Source organism: Hippopotamus amphibius, chromosome 1 (genome assembly GCF_030028045.1).
Source record: "Hippopotamus amphibius kiboko isolate mHipAmp2 chromosome 1, mHipAmp2.hap2, whole genome shotgun sequence".
In the NCBI taxonomy this organism is placed as follows: domain Eukaryota; kingdom Metazoa; phylum Chordata; class Mammalia; order Artiodactyla; family Hippopotamidae; genus Hippopotamus; species Hippopotamus amphibius.
This window is the reverse complement of record NC_080186.1, coordinates 37,906,482-37,933,455: the sequence shown is the minus strand read 5'-3', so window position 1 is coordinate 37,933,455 and position 26,974 is coordinate 37,906,482. Positions and strand designations below refer to the sequence as shown.

General features: G+C 49.2%; 2 protein-coding genes and 1 long non-coding RNA gene across 5 annotated transcripts in view; 2 read left to right on the top strand and 1 right to left on the bottom strand.

Moving 5' to 3' along the window:
* The window catches only part of LOC130836979 (uncharacterized), a 31,917-nt gene extending 31,756 nt beyond the window's left edge, over positions 1–161 (top strand). For both annotated transcript variants that reach the window (XR_009049242.1, XR_009049241.1), the window contains one exon: positions 47–161. This is a non-coding gene — a long non-coding RNA (uncharacterized LOC130836979). The remainder of the gene's footprint in view (positions 1–46) is intronic.
* Positions 162–5,302: 5,141 nt separating this feature from the next.
* LURAP1 (leucine rich adaptor protein 1) lies at positions 5,303–14,419 on the bottom strand. The gene is made up of 2 exons (XM_057709633.1): positions 14,222–14,419; positions 5,303–5,853 (listed from the first exon to the last, which is right to left on the bottom strand). The coding sequence occupies exons 1-2, from the start codon at positions 14,417–14,419 to the stop codon at positions 5,332–5,334; spliced, it is 720 nt and encodes a 239-aa protein (XP_057565616.1). The 3' UTR covers positions 5,303–5,331.
* A 3,355-nt stretch (positions 14,420–17,774) lies between these two features.
* POMGNT1 (protein O-linked mannose N-acetylglucosaminyltransferase 1 (beta 1,2-)) lies at positions 17,775–26,974 on the top strand. 2 transcript variants are annotated; one of them, XM_057709567.1, is made up of 22 exons: positions 17,775–17,892; positions 18,364–18,533; positions 19,198–19,264; positions 19,399–19,517; positions 20,183–20,248; positions 20,339–20,452; positions 21,231–21,348; positions 21,540–21,638; positions 21,778–21,905; positions 22,250–22,320; positions 22,550–22,625; positions 22,821–22,904; positions 22,994–23,035; positions 23,246–23,304; positions 23,625–23,697; positions 23,781–23,909; positions 23,993–24,118; positions 25,096–25,160; positions 25,329–25,373; positions 25,712–25,847; positions 26,092–26,201; positions 26,301–26,974. In XM_057709567.1, the coding sequence occupies exons 2-22, from the start codon at positions 18,414–18,416 to the stop codon at positions 26,386–26,388; spliced, it is 1,935 nt and encodes a 644-aa protein (XP_057565550.1). In that variant the 5' UTR covers positions 17,775–17,892; positions 18,364–18,413; the 3' UTR covers positions 26,389–26,974. The 2 variants fall into 2 exon arrangements, with proteins under 2 accessions (XP_057565550.1, XP_057565542.1); XM_057709559.1 differs by having other exon boundaries at positions 19,150–19,264.

Here is a 26,974-nt window from a genome sequence, read left to right as displayed (position 1 = left end):
GGTAAAACAATTTGGTGAAAAGCTGACAGTAAATTTTACGATGCAGGATCAGGCTATCATCACATGAAAATGGAAGGAGCCTAGGACCTGAAATGGGCAGTAAAGGAGAGCCGTCCAACCAAGAATACCTGTGCTCCTGTGTAAGTGAAAAATAAATCTTTATTGTGTTAAATCACTGTAATATGGGGCAATTCATTATAAAGGCTGGCTTACTGTAAAAGTATACCATTTATATATATTAAAACACATAAGCACATAATTATTTATATTTTCAAAGGTACATACATATCCACATACATACTGAACACATTAAAGTGTGTGTCTGGGTCAGGGAGAGGAATGAGAATAGGGATCAGGGATTATAAGAAGAAAATCAAACAAAAATAATTGGCCTACAATACCAATTATTATAAAATTGTATTTTAATATATAAGAATAATTAACCTCCATAACTATTTACTTTCAGAATTTTACAGTTATTTTCAAGTTTATTTTATTCCAGGTAAACTTAGTATTATCTTGTCACATTTCAAAAATATACAGTTAGTATTTTAGTTGAGAATAACTTAAATTTACGTTTTAGTAGAGGAAAATTTGATATCTTTAAAATACTGTATTCCTATCTAAAAATAAAGTTCATCTCTTTTTTTTTCAAAAAAAGAAAACAAAAAGGGGCCTAATATCAATAGATGATGGGAGTAGCATGGCTCAACTATTAAAGAATAGAAAAATAATAATTTAAAAGAGAGACAACTAATCTACCCTGTCTAGAGAGAGCCCAGGCTAGTTAGCTGGTAATTACCTTCTGCCTTGAGGAAGAGCACAGAAAGGTTCTGGAGAAGAAACAATGTTGAAGACAGAGCCTGTTGGAACCCTCCACCGTGTTTACCAGGGAAGTCTCTGGCCTGAAAAGGTCCCTAAGCTGAAAATTTCTCCCAAGTCTGACCTTCCCTTTCAGCTCTCTTTGGTAGTGATGATGCAGGAGGCACTTGGCATTCTCCAGACATGGGGTCTGGGCCTGGCTATCTCTGGGCCTTGGCACCGCCTCTCACTGCAGGCTGAAGGAGGCTGGACAAAGCATAGAGGCTCGTTCTGGGCCTGGGTGCATCCTCCTGCCCACCCTCCATCTCTGCTTGTGGAAGGCTGAATAATGGTCCTTCCTCCAAAGATGTTCAAATCCTAATCCCCAGAATCTGGGAATATTTTACCTTATATGGCAAAAGGGACTTGGAAGATACGGTTAAATTAGGGATCTTGACATGGGGAGATGATCCTGGATTATCCCAGTGGGCCCAATGTAAGCACAAGGATATGTAATCACAATGTAATCCTCCTAAGAGGAGACAGGAGAATTGGAGAAAGATATAAGGATAGAAGCAGAGGTCAGAAGAGGAGAAATACTATGCTACTGGCTTTTAAGATGGAAGAAGGGGCCATAAGTCAAAGCACGGAAGCAGCCTCTAGAAGCTGGAAAAGAAAAATGAATGGATTGCCCCCTACAGTCTCTAGAAGAGACTCTCCAGAAGAGGCCTGCCAACACCTTAACTTTAACTTAACCCAATGAAATTGATTTTGGACTCGTGACCCCCAGAACTGTAAGATAACACATGTGTTGTTTTAAGCCATTAAGTTTGTGGTAGTTTGGAAACGTACACTGGCCCTGCTGCTGGGCAGCATAACCTGCTCTCCTAGGAGAGTAAGGTCTGTGAGAAAGGGGAGTGGGGAATCAGAGAAGACTTCCTGGAAGCCCCTGAAGTCATACTGACCTAGGTTAATACCATAGTTCATTTATTACCTATCTGTTAATGATGCATTGTTTATAGTGTTGCTAAGAATTAAATGGAATAATACTTTAAATTACCTATTACCATATAATTGACCACTTTTTAAATTATGAATCACATCTCCTTGTGGGTTTATATACATTCATTTCTCCAATCATTCAACAGGTGTCACTGAACACCCAGTACGTGCCTGGCACCATGCACAGAGTGTGTCCTCTGCAAGCTCCAAGCGTTTCTCACCTAAGCTGCCACTGAGCTTCCAGTTAGTCCAGTGCTCAAGTTCACTGCCCCATCCTAAATGCAGGCTCTTACACTTGCCCATTCACATGGTCTCACATCTCCTTGGTGGACTCATCCCAGCCAGCACCACCCCTTATCCTCGCAGGTGCTGTTTCTGCAGCTGCCAAGAGCACTCTCATCTCTGCCTTTATCCTGAGCCCTGACAAAAGTCCCCAGCCCACTTGGAGGATAGTATGCTCCTTCTGATCATATTTTCAAGACTCCGATTTCATCTCATTCTCTCCTGTCTCTCTGTATCTCTCTCCCTTTTCATCCCTTCTTCTTTGAGCTCCTAAACAGGTCCTCCTCATAACTCAGAAACGTCTAAACTAACAGGAGAGCTAAGCCTTAAACAGCCAGTCCAGAGGCAAGTAGGAGGGATCAAGGATGTGTGTTTACCAGGGTTCCTGGGCTTCTCTGGTAGTGAAATGGAGTCTGAGGTATTGAGACAGGATGTCCAGGCTACCTGGAGTTCCCAGGCAGCCCAATTCACCCACCTCTCCAGCCCCTCAACACCCTCAGATGCCTAAACAATCGAGCTGTAAGCCCCTGGCTTTGGAGCTCCCCAACTCCACAGCACCCATCTGGATTTCTTTATCTCTCATTTCCCACCCTTCTCGCCTGCTTCTACCATCCAGGTCTGGAATGTTGAGTTCTGCCCCCATGATGTCTGGGCCTACTCACCCTAACTTCCCAGAAAAATAGTTGCTCCAGGATTGATTTTCCTTGTATCTGTGGTGCAGATTAATGCACCCTTTACCCAATCCTGGTCCAACGGTCTCTTTCCTCAGAGCCTATGGCTCTTTCTCTAAACACCAAACTGCTTCTCTAGGCTGGGGTCAGAACCTGAGTATTAAAACAGCGAGAAAACTGCTTTCAGATCCTTTGGGTTTGGGTGGTGTTGACAGGGTGAGGTGGGGGAATAGTCTGGCCAAGTGATAGAATTGCGGGTAGACAGGCAGGCAGACAGGCAGGCAGGGGATCTGGGTTCTTTAACCTGAGCATTGTCACAGATTTACCATGGGTAACACTGGGGAAGTCTCTGCCTTCTCTAGGTCTGTCTCTCTAGCCTGTCTGTGCAATGAGAGGGCTGGTCTTCTTTAAGGCTATAGTTGAGCCTGAAGGTTTCACCCAGCTACTCCAGCAATGGTGCATAATGGCCACAAGAGGGCCGACAACCTCTTCAGCTAAGCAGTTTGTAGATTAAATGAACAAGCAAGCTTCAAAAAGGAATACAAGGGTTCCAAGTGGAAAGGTAGTTACCCAAAGTCACCACAAAATGGCAACAGAGTCAGGGTATTGGAAAAGGTATTTGAATTTCCAGCCTGAGGGGAGGTCAGAAGCCTCAAGACCCGGAGGGATGGTAAGGAGAGGGCTGGTGGGCAGCAAAGAAAAGACTTACAAATATTCTTTAGAGATTTCAATTACTTTGAGAGGAGAGGAGGAAAGGCGGTCTTTAGGGGAGAGCCACAGATTAAATGTATTGCCCCAAAAGGATTGGGGTGGGGGTTTGCAGAACAAGACTTGGGGAGTTTAGGGGAACTGGAGATGATCAACTTGGTTTCCATCCCTTCCCCAGCATAGAATAAAAAGTAGAGAAACTGCAAGAGTTATTCTAGGATTTGAGGAAGACTCCTCCAAGTCAGGAGGGCACAACAAATAGGCAACAATCACCTGATACCCTTTTTTCTCCTTTTTGCCTTCCAATAATGTAGTTTCGGGGCCCAGGAAAGACAGGGATCAACATAGGGGCAGTTACCAGGGGTTCGAAGGGTTAATCTCCAAGAATTCATACTCTGGCATCAGCCACAGCCCAGTCCCCACCCTCTCTCTGGGCCTGTCCCCTCCCTGAGCCCCAGGTTGGCAACTTCCCAGAGTCCCTTCTTTGGTGTAATTCACTAGGGCCCTGGGACCCAGGCTCAGCGCCAGTGCCCTGCTCCCTCCGCAGGTCCCAGGAGTCTAGAGCTTGCTCTAAGGAAGGAAGGAAAGCAGCCATTCCCTCCTACTCTCCCCCCTCCCAGGATGTGGGCCCTAAGACCAAAGAGCCTCTGTCTTTCTCTGCCACGCCCCCCACTGTAACCCAGACAAGGGGATTCCTTGTGTCCCAGCCTCAGGCAGGCATCCTAGAGACCAAATGGTGGAAGGTCTGGGGCAGGGCAATCACAGGATCTGAGAAGATACCTCCCTCTTTCGGAGATTCTGGTACACCCCAAGCTTCTCCTCCCTCTGGCTCCCATCAGCGTTGGAGAGAGAAGGCTGAGGGACTCATCTGCATATAAAAGGCCTGAGGCCCAAAGTGGAAACCGAGAAGGTGTGGAGACATACAGGCTGAACCTCCTGGCAGACAGATTTGGAGCCAGAATACAAGAATGGGGGCAACCCAGGGACAGAGTAAGACAGGGGATTGTGGCAGGGTAGGCCACAAAGACTTTTGAGAGCTGTAGGTGGAGGCCCCTGCCAGTTTCCTCCCTAAAAGCACAGATATAGGAGTGCTGGCACCAGACAGGCATGAGAGAGGAAGTGAGGATCCCTAGGATAAAATGAAAACTCCCTCTTCAAATAGTAAGAACCTTTCTGAGAAGAAGTACAAACATCTGACTGAGAAACTTCCCTGCCAGGAGGGTAGTGTGTTCCCATTCATAAGAAGTAATGGTAGGGAGAATAAATGATATGGCCTCACTTTGCTGCAGGGACTCAGACACCCCTATAATGACTATAATGACCTATCATCACTAAAAGACTGGTACAGAGGAAAGGCTAATCCATCCTGGCAGGAAATCACATCACTCACCAGACAGGAAGGGGTGGCCCTACCAACCCCAAAGGCTTCTGGGAGGGCCAATCCATGGAGGGTTGGCCCTGGATGTGCATGTCCCTCCACAATCCTCCATCTTGGCCAAGAGGGGGGCCAAGGCTCCTAGATGTTGGGTGAGGTAATTGCACCCTCATTTCTTCATCAGTGATCTTGCAGGGATGCTAAACCCTCAAATCCCATTTGGGAGGAAAGGGGAAGAGATACCATCACAGCTGGAGCCACAGGTCAAGCCTCTAGAGTCAATGTATCTATGGAAATAGCTCTAGGGACCCAATAATTGAAGGATAAAGGCAGAGCCTCCTCAGGGACCAGAGAGATGGTGAGGCCAGGTTTCCATGGTAACTGATTTCAATGCAGCCTCTTCCTAATCTTAGATTGAGGGAGAATAAATTTGAAGGAAACCAGAACCTAGTAATGAAAGAGCTACAGGTGTACAAAAGGGTGGAAGAGTTGTTACAGGAAGGTTACATCATCCTGGCACTGGCCCCAGTACCAGTGGGTCTCAAAGCCCAGCTTGGCACTCTCATCCTCTGGTGGCTCAGGAGGTCCACCTTGGAGCTCCTCCCCTGGGGGCTTCCACATAGCCCTCAAGCTCCCTAGCCTGGCGGCTGTCAGGTCCACCTCAGTCCTGGCCCTCTCACCACCGGGTACAACCTTTGCCCAGTCCATCTCAGGACGGGGAGCCCCAGGGGGGCCCTGTTCATCCAGCTCGCTGCGGGCCACCGTGTCCAGGAAGCTGCCGATGGAGACACTGTCCAGCCGGTCAGTGGAGCTGGTGTCTGGCAGACTGTCCCAGCTGCCTCGCCTTGAGCGGCCTGGGCTCCCACCTGTCAGGCTATATTGGCTGCTGGTGAGGCTGCTGCAGTGGCTGGTCAACGTCCCCCGCTCCTCCAACAGCCAGCGCACCGCCTCAATGCCCTCGTTCAAGGTCACCAGCTGCTGCAGGATCTTCACGTCGATGGCTCGCAGGTAAGCCTAGGGGAGTGGGAGAAGGCATCAATCCCAGGTTCTGGCCCATGGGTCTCCCCAATGTTTCTAGAGGCCTCTTCCTTGTGATCCAACCAACTATGCTTCAGTTTCAAGAAGCATGGGAGATTGCCATATATACATTACTAATAAGAAGAAAATATCAAATTGTACACTTTAAATATGTGCAGTTGACTGTATGTCAATTATATCTCAAAAGTTCTTGAAAAAAAAAAACATGGAAATAGAATGGTTTGGAGTGTAGGCTTTAGAAGCAGAGAGACTGCTGTCTAAAATCTGAGCTCTGCAACTGATTAGCAGTATCACTGTGGGCAATTCTCTTACCTTCTTTGAGCCTGGGTTTCCTTGTTTGTGAAATAGGGCTAAGTCGCTCACCTCTCAGGGTGGCTGGGAGGATTCTGAGATGTTGTCTATTAAGTACTGAGCACAGAGAAAGGTCTCAGTAGGTGTTAAGTATTAAAATCCAATCCTATGAGATCTGAACTTCACAGCTAGGGTATTAACTACTGAACCAGTTCAGACTGACCAGTAAGACTTACAGGTAGTCATCTAAAGAGTAGCCTGATAGGGGGCCAAGTGTTAACTGGGAAGTAGACTGGACCAAAAGGAGGCAGAAGCTGGCGGGGGGGGCGCGGGGGAGTAAAGAAGGAGCTAACCTGGTCCCCCAGTCCCTTCAGGGTGTTGGTAGCAGCTGCACACGGGGAGGTAAGGGTTGGCTAGAGCTTCAAAGGGTCAGAATCCCATTGGCTGGGGATTTGGGGCTTCCCTCTACTATATACCAGTCTCCCTGTCTGTACTGGGAGTAAGTTTGACTTACTGGTAACCTCTAGGGTCCCTTCTAGCTCAGATGTGCTGAGTTACCTTCCCCAAACACAAGTCTGAACTTGCCCCTCCCTTGCTCAAGAACCTTTATGGGCTTTGCACTGCTCTCAGAGAATAAAATCTAAGCACTTTATTTTATTTTGTTTTTCTTTTCTTTTTTTGTGTATTTGTTTTTTTGGGTTTTTTTTTTTAAGCTCTTTATTGGAATATAATTGCTTTACACTGTTGTGCCAGTTTTTGCTGTACATCAAAGTGAGTCAGTTGTATTTATACATATATCCCCATATCCCCTCCCTCCCACAACTCCCTCCCACCCTCCCTATCCCAGCCCTCTAAGTCATCACCCATCATAGAGTTACTCTCCCTATGTTATGCAGCAACTTCCCACTAGCTAACTATTTTACATTTGGTAGTGTATATATGTCAATGCTACTCTCTCACTTCGTCCCAGCTCCCCCCCCCCCCGCCCCACCCCAAGTCCATTCTCTACCTCTGCATTTTTATTCTTGTCCTGTCACTGGGTTCCTCAATACCATTTTTTAAAAAATCTAAGCACTTTAGCAGCAGGTATTCAAAAGCCTGTCATAATACAGCTCTTGCCCATCCCTCTAACTTCACTTCTAGCATATTTCCGTGGGAACCCCAGGTCCTGCCACACACAAGTTTTTAAATTTCATATTATTTAGCTTTACTTTTTTTTTTGGCTGCACTGCATGGCATGTGGGATCCCAGCTCCTCAATCAGAGACCTAATCCGCACCCCCTGTAGTGGAAGCATGGAGTGTCAACCACTGGACTGCCAGGGAAGTCCTAGCTTCACTTTTAATAAAAGTAATAGATGTACGTAGATTAAAGAAGCAAACAGTTCTGCAAGATTTGTTATGAAAACTAACAGTTCCCCCATCCTAGTCCTAAATCCCACTCCCCTATTAATTTTTTAGCCATTTATTTTGGTACTTACCTTCTAATTTCCAAACAACTACTTACTGATTTTTAAGTTTTAGGTATTTTCTATTGACTTCACACACAATAGAAGGCTAAGGATTTAACTCTTTCATCCTACTCCCTACTACTCTGACATACTGATAACCTTCCCATCTCCCCATATTCCCAATATATGCAATAAAATTAATTATTCAGCATTTATCTTATTAGGATTTGGAAATGCTATTTACAGCTAAGCATGTAAAGCATGTGGTTTACTATGGTTACTTTTCCATTCTTATAACTTTAAATTTTCCTTTTTAGATAATTATCATTATTATTATTACTACTGCTACTATTTTGCTTAGTTTGCTATAATGTTATCAGTAAGTCATCCCTAAACTCTCTCCCAGTTGTCTGAATTTCCCTCTCAAGGCTTTTAAGCACATCATATGTTCTATCTATTCCATCTTCTTAGAGGCAGCTCTTCAGGAGCCTTCTGATCTGATCTAACCTGTCCCTGTTGCACAACTGTCCTCCAGAGATCTCCCTTCACTATGACCTTGGGGATTCCCTTTGCCTCCCTCCTGAGTTGGATCCCCTATTTCCTGGCTCCTACATCTTCTTTATTGATTTACTCCTTCATGTGTGTGTGGTGCTTTTCCTCCAGGAGCTTCCCAAGAAAGTCTGCATAAACTATACCTGCATAAGATGTATATTTGTTGAAGCTTCACATGTTTTAAAAAGTTATTTGCTTCTCACACTGTTGACTGTTTAGCTGAGTATAGAAATATAGGCTGAAAATAATTTTTCTTCAGAATTTAGAGCATTGTTCCACTGTCTTCTGATTTTCAGTGTTACACTTAAAAAGTATGATCCCATTCTGATTTCTGATTCTTTGTATGTGACCACTCTCCCACTCTTTCTAGAAGTTTTTAGGATCTTCTCTTGATTCCCAGTGTTCTAAATTACCACAGTAATTTGCCATGGTGTGATTCTGTTTTCACCCACTGAATTGGTCACTTGTTGAGCCCTTTTAATCTGTAAACTCATGTCCTTCAGTTCTGGAGATTTTCTTTATTTCATTGCTGATTATTTCTCCATCAATATATATTTTTTTGTTCTTCCTGGAAATACCATTATTTGGATAGAGGGCACCCTAAACGGATCCTCTATTTTTTTCCTCTTCCATCTCTTCCTATATGTATTCTAGTTTGTGAAATATTTCAACATTATCAATCCTTCTATTGAGTTTTTCATTTTTTCCTATCATGTTTTTATTTCCAAGAGTTGTTTCTAGTTCTCTGAATGTTTTCTTTTATAACTTCCTGTTTTTGTTCATGGGTACAATATTATCTCATCTCCTTAAGGGTATAATTAATGATTGTTTAAGTTCTTATCTCCCTAAATTATCTCCATTTCATTCAAGTTGCTTTTTTTCTGTTTGTTTAGGTATTGTAGTTAAAGGGTTTCATCAGATGTCTTACAATCTTTAGCTGCTGCTCATACTTCAGAGTGGTCTCTAAAAAGCTGACTGGAAACTCTCTGTGGCTGAGGCTTGCCAACTCTGAACCTCACTAAGGGTTATTTGGCTAGGATGCTTGATTGGGTAAGGCCTGTAGGTAATATCTTTTGTGTGTGTTTGTTTTTTCTTGGGTTCATCAGATTCACTGCATTATACCTATCTTGAGATGGGTCTAATTACAAGCAAAGCTGCCAATATTCTGGGAGCCAAGTAAGGGAAAGGCTGGGAGGGGTATTATATAACATTTAGTATATTTTAATTTAATCCCTCTTGCTCTCAAACTCTGCTTGGTGTCTCCCAATCTGGAGAGCTTTGGTTCTATTATTTTTAAAATATATATTACTTGATAAATGTTTATTGAATTATTCAGGAAATAATTGCTTTACTCATATCTACAATGATAAGGCAGAAATAAGACCAAGTATTTGTATACTGAGAAAAATATTGGCACTGGAATTAAACAGACCTGGATTCAAATTCCAGTTCTGCCATTAATGAACCATATGAAATTGGAATATTTTTTTCCCTTTAAACCATCATTTCTTCATTGTAAAAAGAGGATACTATCTAATTTAAAGGTTTATTTTAAGAAATAGAAGGAGCATCAACAGGCATAGCATACTGCCTGACAAGTATTCACTAATCAATAAATTGTAACTATTTAGCTTTACATATTACTATGATTAATTTACCTACTATGGCATAAGCCCAGAAAATTTTGCACCTGAAATTATCTGTGTTTTTTGAAGAATATCATAACTTGAATTCAATCAAACAAATGATTATTGGGTACCTGGATTTTGTAGTAATTACAAAGCTATTAGAGAAACTCTCCCTGCTTAACAGAAGCTTACAGTTTCAGTACGGAGACGTGGACATAAATAACTGAAGTACCACAGACTGTACAGACTATTAGTGACACAGGATAAAAAAGATTATCTTCAATTATTTCATGATGGGGACAAATATATTGACAGTAAAACCATTTAGCCCATGACCAAACTAAATGTATTAAACAAAACTTAAAACTCATACTAAAAATGCTTCTCCTGCTTTGTTTTCTCCTCCGTCCCTTCCTTTTCCTTCCCTCCTTCCTTCCCTCCCTCCCTCCTTTCCTTCCTGCCTTCCAGCCTTCTTCCCTTCCCCTTCCTCCCTTCCTTCTGTTTTATTCTTTCCAAAACTTACATTTCCAGTCTTCCACGATGATAAAGGAATGGTGGGCACTTGGTTCTCCAGTTGGGGAGGGAATCTTAGAGTATGATTCTTAAACAGACATTCATTAACCCTTTTGTGTTCAGCTCTATTTGTGCCCTCAGTTCCAGAAATATCTGAGACCTCGGAGGTGCAAAATGGATTGCTTTTCAGCTTCTCTCATTGCTAGCTTGGAATTCAGCTTTTTTCCAAGTATACTAAGTTAGTTACTACACTTCCTTTTGCTTTCAGCTTCCAAAATTTTGTTCCTATTATCTCTCCTGTTCTTGTCATAATGGCTTCATGGCTTTAAAAATAACCTTTCTCCTGGCTTTCAGTGGAGTTTCAGGAGGGAGTGGAGGTAAATGCATGTCTTTAATGTGCCATCTTGAACTGGAATTCCCACTGTCTTTATTCAAGTCCCAACTCAAATGCCACCTCCTCTAGGAAGTCTTCCCTGCACTTCCTCAAGATGGAATTAAGCCATTCAGTCATGGAACAATATTTATTGAGTGTTTCTTATAGGCATGGCATTGCGTACATAAAGCAAGAAAAGACACCATTTCTTGCCCTCAAAGAGTTTACAGTCTAGTGGGTAAGACAATGACACAAGCACTTAAAATTCAGTGCAGAAAATGCCACAGTGTGCAAATGCTGCACAGAGAGCTGTGGGTACCTAGAGGACCATAACCTAACCAGGGGAGTAAGGAAATGCTTTCTAGAATAAGGGACATGAGCTGAGACTTGAAGGTCAGGTGGGGCTGAGCCAGACAAAGCAATGGAGAATCATTCCAACCAGAGGAAACAGCTTGTATTCTCCAATTCAGTTATGCCTTTCCAGAGCACAAATCTGACCATGTCACTCTGTAATGAAGACTCTCCCAGGAAGTTCTCCCTGGGTTCCAACAGCACCTGTACCAGAGTGGCTAGTCTGTCTCTCTCTTCCCTAAACCAGACTATGACCTCCCTGAGAGCTGCACCTGCTCCAACAGCACCTGTACCAGAGTGGCTAGTCTTCCCTAAACTAGACTATGAGCTCCCTGAGAGCTGCAGGTCCTGCCCAGTTCATTTATGGTGCTTAGCTTAGGACTGGATAGGTCGGATTCAGTTCTATGATTCTCTTCCCTTTACTGTCCTTGGTCCCTCTGCTGGTCCCAGGGTTCAGGGGGCTGGGTTTTATCATGTTAGCGGGAAGTGAATCTGAGGACCAGATTCTTTGGTCCTGTGACAGTGGGATTCCCTGATTGTGACAGCATCACAGCCCAGAATAGAAGAAAGCAAGGCTTTCTTGCCAGGAAAAGAAACACTCATTTCACACCATCTCTTTGGAAACAAAAAGGGATAAACAGCTCAGGAGAGATGCAGCCTCAGAGGACACTCCATCCCAATTCTCTTCCCAGAGGATTCAGGTTCCCCATTCCTCCCCTTAACACGTACACATCAGACCCTCTGACCAGCCCCAAGGTCACAAGTGTGGCTCACTCATGGCCCAATCTAAATCAAGCCCTGGGATAAAAGCCCAGGGATCTCAGTCCTAGCTCCCTGGTTTTAGATTGAGATTCCCAGACTATTGTTACCCCCTCCCCCTGCCCCCCTCCTCCCAGAGGTAGAAAAACTGAGGCCAAGAGAGTCAGGGCTCTGCTCAAGACAGCAAAATGATTCAGAAGCACAATGAGGACTTGAACCCATGCCTTCTCTCTCCTTGCCTAAAGCTTTTCCTCAAACTGTTCTGTGGGGGTGGGGTGTCATAGCAACAGTTCTCTGGGTGGGCGGATTAAGTAGGGGAGGTTGCCATTGTTTCCCCTTCCCACAGATCCGGGAGTCTCTCTGGTTCACTAGACTTTTGAGTAGGGGAGGGAAGCAGCCTAGAGGCAGGGATGACCTTGGCCTCAAGGGCAGGCCTGCCCCCTCCCTGCAGGAAAGCTGAGCAAGGGACAGTTGAAGGACAGTACTTAGAGAGCTTGGACTAGTTCTGCCGCAAGTGGCTCCAGGGGAAACCCCCTGCCCCACCCCGTGTCCTCCCTGGGTGCAACCCAGTGGGCAGGACAGAGTGCCTAAAGAGACCTAAGACACCTGTGCCAAGGAGGGAGAAAGCAATGGAGTAGGGGTCCATGGGGGCACATAGGGAGCCTCTCCCTGTGCTGGACCCCAGAAGGCTCCCTCCCTTGTGTCCTTCATGTGCAGACTTGGGCCCTAGGCCAGGCCAGGTCAGGAATGCAGAGAGACCCAATCAAAAGTTAAATGTACCCCTTAAAGTTTACAAACAGGTAATCTCCATCAAAGGCAGAAGAGTTACAGCCAGAGAGCCTAGGCATGGCTCCTCCCAGTGTGAGCTCAGGCAAGCCCCTTAACACCTGCAAGCGTGTTTCCTCTGTGCGATGGGAAAATGATGACTGCTTTTCTCACTCCAATGACATAAAAGGCGTTTAATGCATCTGGCACAAAACAGGTCTCAATGGTAAGATGCAAAGTGTAGGCAAATCATCTGGGTTCAAAGCCTGGCTCTGCTTTTTACTTTCTGTATGACTTTGGGCAGTTACTTAGCCTCTCTGTGTCTCAGTTTCTTCATCTATAAAATATCACCTACCTGATAAATTTCTGTGAGGACTAATATCTTGTGAAATTTCAGCATGATACCTGGCACATGCACTTGGTGAAAGTTAGTTTCGAAAGCAAGACATTCTAAGTTAGCTCTTTCTAGGCCCTGAGCTAAAGTTGGTACAGTGAAGCAAAGCCAGACCCCTCCCTTAGGTGGGCACAGTTTCAGCCCTACTCTGGAGAATTTGGCAATAGCTTCCAACCTTCAAGGCCAAGTGCACACATGGCATTCAAATCCTTCCCCCAGGGAGCCTTTCTTGATTGCTTTGCCCACAGATCTCTCCTCCCAGCCTCTCAGGCTCTCAGGAAGCCCCAGTGACCTCCCTCCCAATGCCCCTCCTCCCCCCCTACAGAGCTCAGCCTGGCACAGAGCAGGGCACAGTGGGGCTCCAGGAAGACCTATTAGCTGACTCACTCACTGTGGGCTCCTGGTTCTGGGCCTGAAAGTGGCTGGCAATTCCTCAGTTCCCTAGAATTGGCAGCAAAGTGGTGGCAGGTGTAAGTCACCCCCTTCACCGGAACCAGGGCCCTAGGGAGCCTGGGAGGCCCCAACTGCCCTTTTGGCTCTGAATCTAGACCAGCAGCAACAGGGAACGGGTTGGGTGCCTGTTTCCTCCTCTTCTCCCCAAGGAAGTGCAGATGAGATGCAAATATCCTGTGTACTTGGGGGTTGGCAGGAAGGAGACTGAGTCTGTAGTGATGGGACCAACACTGCAGGTGCTGCTACTCTGTGTCTGCTAAGGTTCTAGGAACTTTCAAATATTTTAAGTGGGTGTGGGGGGATGTTGGGGAAAGAGGATGTTTTTAGTGGCCCTAGTCCAGGCAGTTTTCACCCAAATCTCTTCTGTGCTGAGTCTTGTGGTGGATACTGGAGCCTCAGAGGAACAAATTTTGGGCCCAGTTTGCAGGAGGAGAAAAAACTGGTTGCTCTATAATGGTGGCTGGGGGATAGGTGGCCCCAAAGTGAAGGGGGTTGGGGGAGATCTGTGCTGTGCTAGGTTCTCAGTGCTTCCCAATCCTCACCTCTCCCCTCCCAATTATTAGGCAAAAAAAAATTTTACAAAAACCTGTGCCTCCCACCCCGAGTCTTCAGGGCCCATCAATACTCCACTCACCCTTGGTGGGGAATACAATTAATGGACCGCAGGGCTTAAAGATTGATCTGGTAGGAATCCTGAGGAGTTAGGCGGGGAGTTTTAACTCCCTCCTCTCCAGCCCAACTCTGGGGACGCGAGTCCATCCCTCCCGGCCCCATGCTGGAGATTCCGTCCCCCTGGCCCGTGGAGCCCACACTCACCAGCTCCATCCTCAGCGCCATGATCTTGTCCCCCAGGCTGTGGCCCGTGCTAGGCGCCCCTGGGAGCAGCACGGCTCCAGAGGTTCCCGGCTCCCACTCGCCTCGCAGCCCGCGGAGCAGCCCTTCAGGGGTCTTCCTGCCCACCTTGCCCTCCACGTCTCGCAGGTCAGGCGTCTGGGACTCCGCAATCGCCTCCATGCGGGCCTAAGCCTGAACGGGGCTGGGCGACCAGAGGCCGGGATCCCGCTCCTGGGGGTCCTCCTTTCTCAGCTGCTAGTGCAGAGCGGAACCGGTGGGTCCCCGCCCGCGCAGTGTGGGGGCGGGAGGAAGGCGCCGTAACACTCAGAAAAGCCGCGCAGAGCTCTCTGTGTATGTGTGTGCGTGTGTATATATATATTCGAGTGCTGCGCACACATCTCTGGCTCCGAAATTGGTAAGGCTGGGCGATGCTGGATATGGACCTGAAGGAGCTGAGCGCCTTCTCCCGACTGGCAGTGACTCCAGCCAGGCACTCAGCAGGCGCCCAATGAATGTTTGCTGAATGAAGGTTAAGCATCCTCAGTTAGGGATGTGGGATTTTAAGGAATAGTGGTAACAGAGCTACAGAGGATTTTGGAAGGCTTCCTGAGTAGAGGAGCTGGGTCTAAAACAGTGGTTGGAATTTAGCTAGCCACTGATCCCCCCTGCCCCAGTGTAGCCGCTAAATTTAGACTAAAGGAGCAACCAGTATTGAAGCTGAAGAGGGCTACATCATGCTTTGTCTTGTAAACTGATGCTTCTTAAACTTGACTGTGCATATATGAAATATCTGCGAATCATTAAAATGCAGATTACAATTCTATAAATCTGGGGTGGGGCCTAGAGATTCTGCATCTCTAGCAAGCTCCCTGCTGATGGCCATACTGCTGGTCCAGGGACCACACTTTGAGTAACAAGGTTATAAAGGATGGTTCTAAGGTGCTTGGAGTTTACTCTACGGACAATGGCAATCCATAAAAAAGTTTTCATGCTTTGGCTGGATTTTGGTTTTTAATCCAAGTAATTCCAGCCCATGGTTACAGGATTTATAATGAAAAGATAGTTACCCCGATGTATTCTTTCCCACCTCTAATCCCACTCCCCAGGGCAACCAGTTTTAGCTATTTTTTTCCTAGTGTTTATACTCATAACTCCACAATAGGCTTATACCACTATGTCTTAACTTTAAACATTGTCTACTGACTTCCTGTTATGATAAATAAGATTTACCTCATACTCTGTACTTCCCTTCCTCCACTGGCCCTATACATTCCCATCATTATTTTGTAGCTTGTTACCTATGTAATTTTTTTCTTCTTTTGTTAAATAAATTTATTTATTGGCTGCATTGGGTCTTCGTTGCTGCACACGGGCTTTCTCTAGTTGTGGCGAGTGGGGGCTACTCTTCGTTGTGGTGCATGGGCTTCTCATTGCAATGGCTTCTCTTGTTGAGGAGCATAGGCTCTAGATGCGTGGGCTTCAGTAGTTGTGGCACGTGGGCTCAATAGTTGTGGCTCACAAGCTCTAGACTGCAGGGTCAGTAGTTGTGGTGCACGGGCTTGGTTGCTCCGAGGCATGTGGGATCTTCCTGGACCAGAGATCGAACTGTGTCCCCTGCATTGGCAGGCAGATTCTTAATCACTATGCCACCAGGGAAGTCCCTACCTTTGTGATTTTGAGTAACATACTTTTCCTTGATATGCCTTGATCCATGGAAGGGTTTTAAATCAGAGATTTACAAAACAGATTTACCTTTTTGAAAAAATACTCTGGATTTTGCAAGAAGAAAGAATTAAAGGGGTAAAAATCTGAAGTCAAGGAGACCAGGTAGAAGGCAAGAAACTAAAATGGCCTGGACAGAGGCTGGTAATAAGGTTGGAGAAGAACTAGACCTGAATGGAGGAGGACTCTTTAGGAGGTAAGATTGGCAAAACTTGGTGACTAGTAACATTCATTTATTTATACTGGCATTCAATAAATATTTGTTCAGAAAACAAAGGATTTCAAAAAATATTATGGAGAATCTCCTATGTTCTAACCGTGGTATGTGGTACAAAGACTACAACAGTGAGCAAACAGACCTGGACTGTTGCTGGAGAGAGACAAGGAATCGGGGGTGACTCCCAGCTGTTTGACCTGATGCTATTCACCAAGAAGGGGAACAAAAGACGAGGACTGGGATTGAGAAGAGATGATTCTAGCAGTTGTGTTGAATTGGAGGGGCCTATGAGAATGTCCAGCTGGTAGCTGAACACACGCCTGCCTGGAGCTCAGGAGAAAGGCTAAGTCTGCAGATATGAGTCTAGGAATCTAGATGGTCAGAGAGCTCGTGAAAGTGGATGAGATCTTCTGTGGAGAGTCAGTTTGAGGGGAGAAGAGGATCAGGGAGGACCCTTGAGGGACACCTTTTTAAAAATGTGTTGGGATTTCTTCTAACACATACTTATTAGGAGAAAGCACTGATTGCCTCACTTACTAAGACAAGCACTATTAACATTTTGGGGATACCATCCCACCATTTTAGGAAGTACATGGAATATGGAGAGCTCAAAAAAAATCTATCCGATCTTCTGGCTTCCTCTGTCTTTTCATCCGTTATCCACAAAGCAGTAAATGTTCTCTTAAATTGGATTATGTTGCTTTCCTGCCTAAAACTGTGCCATGGCTACCCACTCACTTCAAATAAGCTTCACCATCACCTAGAAACTTTTCAGAAATGCAGTATTCTGCTCTGCCCCAGACTCCTGAATCAAAAACTCTAAGAATGGGGCCAAGCACTCTGTTTTAACAAGCCCTCGAAGTGATTCTGATGCAGGCTAAAATTTGAGAACCACTGTGTTAAGCTAAGTGCTTTGCATGTGTTAAATTCTGTAAGTGTTATTATTGTCAGTACAATGAGGAGTTAAGAGAGGAATCTGGAGCCAGGCTGCCTGGGTTTGAATTCTAGTTCTACCAACTTTGTGATATTGGGCCTCATGTTCTTTGTCTATAAGATTGGGATAGTAATAGTACCTACCTCATGGAGTTGTTGTGTTACTAAATGAGTTAACATAGTAAGGTGTTTACTTAGAACAGTGACTGCTATGGAGTAAGCGTCATATAAGGACATCCTCATATCAGAGAAGGGAACCTAGGCTGAGACGTGAAGTGACTTGCCCAAGGTCTGGGTGGGTGGTAGAACCAGGTTTTTAATTCCCTGTAATCTTCAATGGCCTCGCATGCTCTAGACCTGGGTGCAGCCTCGCCCAAGCAAGGGGAGGGGTATCTGTGTCCGAGACCCGTAGCCCCTCTGACCCTGGCGCGCCCTGCGGTCTAGCCCAAGGCTCTAGGACTCCGACCCCAATCGGGTCTGCCACCATGCGGTGTTGGGGGCGGGGGAGCTGCTCTCCTACAGATGCCCACCCCGCAAGCCGGCCGCAAGGTAGCCGAGGGACGGAGCACTAGCGGCACTCGCGGGCGGCAGACACCAGCCGCCGCCCTAAGCGCCGCCCGCCGCCCTCTCACCCCGAGGCGGCGGCGGCGGAAGCGGGGAGGCGGGCCGGCCGGGCCGGGGCGGGGCCGCGAGCGGCATGGAGGAGGCGGAGGCCGCGGCGCGCCGGGCCGAGCAGTGCGGGCCCGAGCGGGGCCCGAGGGGGGCCCGGGCCCCCTGAGCCGTGAGTGTCTCTGGGCGGGGCTCCGGGAGGGGTGCGTGGCCGGGGCGGGTCCCCCGAGCGCTCGGGCGGCCCCAAGGCCCGGGAGAAGAGCAGGGCCAGATAAGAGGGGGCGAGGGCGGAAGGGGGTGGAGAATTGGGGGGGCGGGGGGGGGGGTCGCTGCCCTTTGCTCACCCTAGGACTAGGAAGGCCTGCTGGTGTTTTAGGGATTGATGAGGCTTGAGAGCAGATCATTTGGCCTCCACCCCTGGGAGCATGGGCAGCCCTGTCAGTTTCCCCAGCCGCAGGGGAGTTTCCAGGTTATCTGACCCCTCTGAAGGTTTCCTTTCCAGAGAAGTTGAGCCACTTTTCCCAGGTCACACAGCATGGATGCTGCAGGGAAGAGTCACTGGGCGGTCCTCCTTCATCTCCCCAAGAAAGCATCAGACTTTGGGAGGAACATCTTACCCCACGTGACCCTCTGGTCTCCTCAGATTCCTGAAGGCATGGGTTGGCCAGGACAGTGGTGACCCCCCGATCCAGCATGGACGACTGGAAGCCCAGCCCCCTCATCAAGCCCTTTGGGGCTCGGAAAAAGCGGAGCTGGTATCTTACCTGGAAGTATAAACTGACCAACCAGCGGGCCCTTCGGAGATTCTGTCAGGTATAGAGGTGTTCCAAACCTCCCAGGGGCTCCCTCCCAACTTTACCCAGCCTAGACTATGGGCACTGGGACCTACCTTGGCTGCCCCCACCCTGGAAAGAGGCAGCAGCTTCCTAGAGGGGAAACCTCTTTGTCTCATGTCCCTAGCAGGTAATGGTTTGGGCCCAGAGTTCTGGAATCAGAACCCAAGTACAACCTCCTAGGCTTCTGACAAACCTGAAGTTGGATCAGGAAGGCTTTGCCTAGGGCACACACCTGTCAGACAGCCAGGGCTAGGACCCAAGTCTTCTGATCCCCAGCGTGGTTCTCTGGGACTGGCTCCATCTCTAGGAACTAACTGTGGAGGGGACCAGGGAAATCAAGGCCTCAAATGGAAGAACACAGGAGTTCTGGGTAGAGAGCACCCGATGAAGGGGGAAGGGTCAAGGGAGGGTCCCTGAAGGAGGTGGTCATGAAACTGGACCCTGGTCTGGGGGAGTAAAGCTGGTCAGAGGGAAGAGAGGCAGACCCCAGGTTCTCCCTGTGTCATCGCTTCAGCCAGAGCCCTCCTTTCAGGAAGACCCTCAGCGATCTGGAGGGGATGCCCCTCTTTAGTCGTCCCCACCCCTCCCCTCAGACAGGAGCTGTGCTTTTCCTACTGGTGACCGTTGTTGTCAACATCAAGTTGATCCTGGACACGCGGCGAGCAATCAGCGAGGCCAGTGAAGACCTGGAGCCAGGACAAGACTATGGTAGGGCCAGACGGAGGATGGGCTTGGGGGTGGAGGGGGGTCTCCCAGGACACTACAGCTGAAAGGGCAGGCAGATCCCAGGGGATGAGACTCTGCTGCAGGGACTATCTCCATGCCCTGTCACACCCCCACAGATGAGGCCCTGGGCCGATTGGAGCCCGCACGGCGCAGAGGCAGTGGTCCCCGACGGGTCCTCGATGTGGAGGTATACTCAAGCCGCAGCAAAGTGTACGTGGCAGTGGACGGCACTACGGTGAGTGGGCTGATGTCTCGTGTACAGTCACTCCATTCTACTCAGGGTGTGGTCCACTGTCTCTAGGTCCACTGCCTGAGTGGGAACTGCAGCTCTGCCCGTTTCTAGCTGTGTGACTTTGGAGGCCTCAGTTCCACCTCTGTAGACTGGAACTAATGATTTGTACTTGTCTGGATTAAATGTAAAGTATGTGAAATGTTTTATATGTAGTGGGATATTATCAAAAATGATCATTAGTATTAGTAGGCAGTTAAGTTATTGGTTTATTTATTTCCTGGTCCCATTTATTTCCTGGTCCCTTATTTGGCCTTGGCCTTGTCCTGGACACTGGGAGCCTGGAGGTAATCAGACCTGGTCCTACTTTGAGGGACTCAATCTGATAGTGTGATATTTCCAGCATGAAGCAGAGATAGTCAAGAGCTCAAAGAGTCATGAAAGCTGGTGGGGGGCGGGGAGGGTGTAGGAAGATAGGATCTCTTTTGATGGGAGTGCTATGGAGGCTTCCTGGAAGAGGTGACCTTCAGGCTGTGTTGGAAGATGTGAACAGAGGCAGAGGAAGGAGGGGAGATTTTGTTTCATGCAGCTGTTTTTTTTAAATGCCTGTAAGAGAGAGTGACCTTAAATGCCGGAGTGAAGAGTTTAACTTTGTCTCTGCTACCCGGTAGGTGCTGGAGGATGAGGCCCGAGAGCAGGGCCGGGGTATCCATGTCATCGTCCTCAACCAGGCCACGGTGAGGTTATAAGGGTAGGGGACCTAGAGGGCCAAAGCTGGGCCCTCCTTGCTGGTGGCACTAACTCATGAGAGGTGTGTCTCTTGCCAGGGCCATGTGATGGCAAAGCGGGTGTTTGACACGTACTCACCTCATGAGGATGAGGCCATGGTGCTGTTCCTCAACATGGTGGCACCTGGCCGAGTGCTTATCTGCACCGTCAAGGTCAGTGACTCTGCCTTGGCCCCATTCCCCTAGCTCCAGCCCTGCTTATGGCCCTGGGTTCTCTGCCCCTAATATGGCATAGTGGCAAGAGCCTTTGGAGGAAGGTAACCAGGCTCTGGTCCTATCCTTGTCAATGGAGAGCAAGACAGAGTCCCTACCCTTATGGAATTTACACCAGTAGGGCAAGATCAACAAAAAGCAGCCAAAGAAATCTGTAATGTCAGGAAATGATAACTTGTATGAAGAAGAAAATTAAGCAAGGGAGAGAGGGTGATGGGGGTGCATTTTAGAAAGGGAAGGTCTCTGTAAGGAACTGACCTGTGCACAGAAAGCTGGAGGAAGTGAGGAGTGAGCCATGTGACTATCTGGAGGAAGAGCATTCTAGGTAGAAAGAATGGCAAGTGCAAAGGCCCTGAATTGGGAAGGTGCTTGGTGTGCTTGAGGAACAGCAGGGCTGCCAGTGGAGCTGGAGCAGAATAAAGGAAGGGAGGAGAAGGGTGGTGGGGAAAGGGCAGGGAGGTAGCAGGGGACAGAGGTACAGACTGGGATCATGGTAAGGACTGATTAGCCTAGTGACCTTGGGTGATTCTCAGAATCTCTCTAAGCCTTCAGTTTTCTTATCTGTGAAATGATAGTAACCACAGAGGGTTGTTGAGATACTTTAATGAGCTAATTTAAGTAAAAGGTTTTACTGGGGCTTGACATATAGTTAGTGTTCCCTGAGGCAGGTCTCCTGGAGCTGTGCCAGTCAGGCTGACCGCCTTTTCTTGTCTCCCAGGATGAGGGCTCCTTCCACCTCAAGGACACAGCCAAGGCTCTGCTGAGGAGCTTAGGCAGCCAGGCCGGCCCTGCCCTGGGCTGGAGGGACACCTGGGCCTTCGTGGGACGAAAAGGAGGTGCCGGCACCATAGGCCATCCACCCTATAGTATTAAGGGCCTGGGAGAAGCAGAACTCCAGGAGATGGGGTGGCAGGGGGCCAATAGGAGCCAGTGGTGGTAGGCTGGATGAAAGTGGGCAGGGAGATGGGAAGAAGCTCCAAAACTGGAGCCTGGGCCCTCATTGCCCCTCATTTTTGCCCCCTGCCAGGTCCTGTCCTCGGGGAGAAACATTCTAAGTCACCTGCCCTCTCCTCCTGGGGGGATCCAGTCCTACTGAAGACGGATGTGCCGCTGAGCTCAGCTGAAGGTGGGCTTAGTCGGGGCTGGGCCCCAGGGCAGAGCATTTTTGTTCTCTTTATGGGGCTTTATTCTCGACTGGGTGCCTGGTGTTCTCCAAACCACACTGGCCTCATGCCCCCATCCTGTTGCCCTCATCCCTCCCTCAGAGGCAGAGTGCCACTGGGCAGACACAGAGCTGAACCGTCGCCGCCGCCGCTTCTGCAGCAAAGTCGAGGGCTATGGGAGTGTGTGCAGCTGCAAGGACCCCACACCTATCGAGTTCAGCCCTGACCCAGTGAGTGGGGCCTTGGGTGGTGAGGCCTGGACTCCTTCCCAGCTTGGCAAGGAGCTCCAGGAAAAGTCCAGGTTGGGCTTTCCCTACCCCAGCCTGGGAGGGAACCAGGAGCTGAGGATTTATACTGTGCTCTGAAAGATGGGGTGTCCTGGTTGGGGGGAAGGAGCCGGCCATGTGAGCGAAGGCCTGGAGTTGGAGTGGGGCTGAGTGTGTGGAGGGGCCAGGACAAAGAAGACCCTCTGCCTTTTCCCTTGAGTCTCCGTCTCCCTCAAAAGTCTTTCCCAGATGGGGATCCCAGTTTGAAGAGAGAGTGAGGCAAGTGCTGAGCACTGTTTCTCCCTCAGCTCCCAGACAACAAGGTCTTCAACGTACCCGTGGCTGTCATTGCGGGGAACCGGCCCAATTACCTGTACCGGTGAGCCTGGGAGTGGGCTGCACCCAGCACTGAACAGGAGGGTGCTCAGTGGGGGGAGCCCCAGACGCATGTACCTACAGGAGGAACTCTTGAGGTGGGCGGAAAGGCAGCAGATTCTAGGTCCATTCACCTATGTGGGTGAACGTGGGGAATCTGGGCCCATCTGTAAGCACAGGTGAGTCCTGATTTGGGGGGACAGAGAGGCCTGATCCATCCCTGGGCTCCCCAGGATGCTGCGCTCTCTGCTCTCAGCCCAGGGGGTGTCTCCCCAGATGATAACAGTTTTCATCGACGGCTACTATGAGGTGAGTGGGGCTTGGGGGCTTTGGGCGGAGCAGAGGGCAAGGTTACGGGTGCTGGGTAGCAGTGATCATAGAGGGCTGGCAAGGGAGACAGCCCAGGCAAGGGCTGTGAAATATGCAGGGCTTGGCATGTCAGAGCCTGCAGAGGTGGGCGGGGGGCAGGTGGCTCACATGGTGACCGGCGGCCATGCCCCTTAGGAGCCGATGGATGTGGTAGCGCTGTTTGGTCTGAGGGGCATCCAGCACACTCCCATCAGCATCAAGAACGCCCGTGTGTCTCAGGTACTGCCTAGGGAAGGATGGAGGGGGCGGACACCTGGCCCCACGGTCCACCCCAAAGCTCATGTGGCCTATTTCTACTCCCCACCCAGCACTACAAGGCTAGCCTCACTGCCACTTTCAACCTGTTTCCGGTGAGTAGTAAGGACAAAACTCTTGGACTTAGAGAGGGGAAATGTGGGCATAAGTCTGGGCTTATTATAGAGCAAGTGCTTCCTCTCTCTGGGTCTCATCCTCCTGATGTGGAACATGGGGGTAGCGCTGCCTGAGAAGGGGATGAAGGTGGAAGAGACATGGGATGAGAAAGTCCCCCTTGGGAGCATGTTGTCCCCCACCCTCTATAGGAAGCCAAGTTTGCTGTGGTTCTGGAAGAGGACCTGGACATTGCTGTGGATTTTTTCAGGTGAGGGGAGTGCCCCTTCATGCAGCTCCAAGCTGCACAGGGCCTCTGTTTGACTGGCTTTCCAGGGAGGAAGTCAGTGAGGGGTCTTGGAAAGCTTTCTGAGAAAGCAAGCTCCAAAGTGGGGGAAAAGCCTGAGCAAAGGTAGACTGGCAGGTGTTGGGGCTGGAGTAGAGAGTAGAAAGGATGAATGGAGACAGTGGGGACTTGGGGGAAGGTGGAAGGAGGCATGGCTCCTGAGTCCCATCTCCAGCTCTTCCAGCATCACTGTGTGACTGGGTTTGTCCTTGCCCTTCCCTGAACCCCTGGACCCTGCCTCTCAGTTTCCTGAGCCAATCCATCCACCTGCTGGAGGAGGATGACAGCCTGTACTGTATCTCTGCCTGGAATGACCAGGTAGGCTGAGTGGCCAGCGGTCAGCTGCGGAGTTGGTAGAAGCCCCGAGCTAATACCTCCCATCATGGCCCCCCCGTCTGCAGGGGTATGAACACACAGCTGAGGACCCAGCACTGCTGTACCGAGTGGAGACCATGCCTGGACTGGGATGGGTACTCAGGAAGTCCTTGTACAAGGAGGAGCTTGAGCCCAAGTGGCCCACACCAGAAAAGGTGCCCTGGAAGGATGAGGGGAGTAGGCTGGAGCCCCTCCCAGCTCGGAACCTCTTAACTCTCAGCATCTTCCATGCCCCCAGCTCTGGGACTGGGATATGTGGATGCGGATGCCAGAACAACGTCGAGGCCGAGAGTGCATCATCCCTGACGTCTCCCGATCCTACCACTTTGGCATCGTTGGCCTCAACATGAACGGCTACTTCCATGTGAGTGGCAGGCAGTGGTGTTGGGGTGGGGAGGGGCACAGTGTGGTAGATGGGCAAGAACATGGACTCGAGCAGCCCCAGCCCTGCCAATCACTAGTCATGTAGCCTTGGGGAAATCACTTACCATCTTTTGTCTCAGTTTCTTTATTTGTGAAATGAGGATAAAAATACCACCTACCTCATAGGGTTGTGAGGTTATGAGGTTTAAATGAGTTAATATATGTAATATGCTTTGGACTGTAAACATTATGTAAGGATTAGCTGGTATTATTACTATTCTTAGCACTAGACTGTGGGTGTGGGGAGGGTGTTTCTGCCGCCACACACTCATCCAGCCCTGCAAACTGCCCTCTCCCGTCCTTGCAAGTGCTGAGGCCTAAGCCTCAGTCTGAAGTGAACAGGGAGGGCCCACGTCCCCACCCCTTCATGGCTGTGTCCGAAGGGCCACTCCCCAGTTATAACCAGGGAAGCCTTGAGACAACCCATGTGAAAGAACGGACAGCTTCCAGCTTGGAACCTCCTAGAAGCCAGAAGGGCCTTCAGAGGCTGATTACTACAAGATCCCCACTCATCTCTGAGAGGGACAGGGAGTGACCTCATGTCCCTCACCCTTAGTACCTTAGTCATAGCCGTTTCCTCCCTCCCAGTCCAGCCTGTCCCTTTCCAAGGGCCGTTCCTGGCTCCTGTGGCCCTAGAACAGCAGGCCCAGGGAGAACCACTGGGGACAAGGACTAGCTCAGGGGTCAGTAGCATGAGATACCAGTGTGAGCATGAGCTCTCTGGCAGTGGTGGAGCCAGATTAAAGCTAGTAAGAGCCTGCCAAGCATGCTGCCAAGCAGATGAGGAAGACAGAAAGAAATTAGAGGGACCTTCATAGGTCTAGGACTTCATTTGTGGGCCTTGTGCTTATGTGGTGGGTCAGTGGGCAGATGTGGGCCAGTGTAAGGCCCTGATTTTCACCCTCACATCCATTCCAGGAGGCCTACTTCAAGAAGCACAAGTTCAACACAGTTCCAGGTGTCCAGCTCAGGAACGTGGACAGGTGGGGGCTGAGGACGACAAAGGGGAGAGTATCTAGAAGCGTCGATAACCAGTACCTGACAGGCCCTTCCATGGGGCCTGTGTGTTTACTCCAGCCCTGCTGCCCGCCAATCCCCATGTCATCCCTTGAGGGGCTACCTCTCCCCTGATCCATTTCTCTCTCCTTCAGTCTGAAGAAGGAAGCTTATGAAGTGGAAGTTCACAGGCTGCTCAGGTATGGCCTAGGACAATGGGGGTATGTAGAGTAAAGAGTAGGCAAATACTGGGAGTCTTGGCCCACTGCAGAATGAAAACCAGGGTCCCTTGTTCAAAAATTAAGTAGAGCTTCCCTGGTAGTCCAGTGGTTAAGACTTCACAATGCCAATGCAGGGGACATGGGTTTGATCCCTGGTTGGGGAACTAAGATCCCACATGCTGCATGGCACGGCCAAAAAAAAAAATTATTAAGAATTTCAAGACAGCAGCAGTAGGGCATTAAAAAGCACAGGGTCTGTGTGACACACTCACGAGGTGGGCCCTGTCTTGGCCTTTCTCCCCCACCCCCTGCTACAGTGAAGCTGAGGTTCTGGACCACAGCAAGAACCCTTGTGAAGACTCTTTCCTGCCAGACACAGAGGGCCACACCTATGTGGCCTTTATCCGGATGGAGAAAGATGATGACTTCACCACCTGGACCCAGCTTGCCAAGGTGCCCCAGGACCACCCCTTCCCCAGGAACACCCCTCCCCAAGATACAAGGAGCTTTTCTGGAATCTTCTACCCCAGAACCTTCTCTTCATACTCTCAGGGCCTCTTGTCTAACCCCCTTTACAAATCCATATTCTTGAAGATGCTACCTCTTGCAAATTGAGGCTGCTGAGGAGGGGTGGGAGGCCAAGGGCCCCCCTCACAGCTCTCTGACCCATGTCTTTGCCCCACCCCACCCCCAACAGTGCCTCCACATCTGGGACCTCGATGTGCGTGGCAACCACCGGGGCCTATGGAGGTTGTTTCGGAAGAAGAACCACTTCCTGGTGGTGGGGGTCCCAGCCTCCCCCTACTCGTGAGTGACTCCATTCCTTCCTTGGAAATGGAAGACTGGTGGGATTAGGGGACACAGCTAATGACCTCTTCCCTGTGCATTTTCCTATTATCTTCCCAGGATGAAGAAGCCACCATCAATCACCCCAATTTTCTTGGAGCCACCCCCAAAGGAGGAGGGAGCCCCAGGAGCTGCAGAACAGACATGAGACCTTCTCCAGGACCCTGCAGGGCTGGGTACTGTGTACCCCCAGGCAGGCTAGCCCATCACCCAGTCCTGTAGGATTTTGTAGACACTGGCAGGGGCTGGGGCTGGTTTGTTTTTAACATGAGACTTAATTACTAACTCCCAGGGGAGGGTTCCCCTGCTCCAACACCCCTGTTCCTGAGTTGGAGGTCTATTTATTTACTTCCTTGTCGGGAAAGGGCAGGATAGTACCTGGGAATCATTGGGATCCCTGGGCAGCTGATCCTGCCCTTTGTATACTCCCTCCTCCCAGGCCTGGCTCAGAATCTAACCTATTTATTGACTGTCCTGAGGGCCTTGGAAACAGGCTGAAGCCTGGAGGGCCTTGATTTTTTTTTTGGACTGAGGTGCTGCCCTGAGGGTGGGGCAGGCTCTTACTCAGGAAACTGTGTGCCCAACCCATGGACAGGCCCAGCTGGGGCCCACCTGCTGATGCAGACTCACTCAGAGACCCTCAGACACTGAACCAAGCCTCTTCTCAGCCTCCTCTTTGTCCAGGTTTCCAAAGCTGGATAAGGTGGTCATTGATTAAAAAAGGAGAAAAGCTC

Excerpts from the sequence above, each read along its gene's own strand:
- LURAP1 (XM_057709633.1), bottom strand. The coding sequence starts at position 14,419 with ATGGAGGCGATTGCGGAGTCCCAGACGCCTGACCTGCGAGACGTGGAG. Across the intron at positions 5,854-14,221 it reads TGGCGCTGAGGATGGAGCTG|GCTTACCTGCGAGCCATCGA; the intron begins GTGAGTGTGGGC and ends CCACTCCCCTAG.
- POMGNT1 (XM_057709559.1), top strand. The coding sequence starts at position 18,414 with ATGGACGACTGGAAGCCCAGCCCCCTCATCAAGCCCTTTGGGGCTCGG. Across the intron at positions 20,453-21,230 it reads TGCTTATCTGCACCGTCAAG|GATGAGGGCTCCTTCCACCT; the intron begins GTCAGTGACTCT and ends CTTGTCTCCCAG. Across the intron at positions 21,639-21,777 it reads GCCGCTGAGCTCAGCTGAAG|AGGCAGAGTGCCACTGGGCA; the intron begins GTGGGCTTAGTC and ends TCCCTCCCTCAG.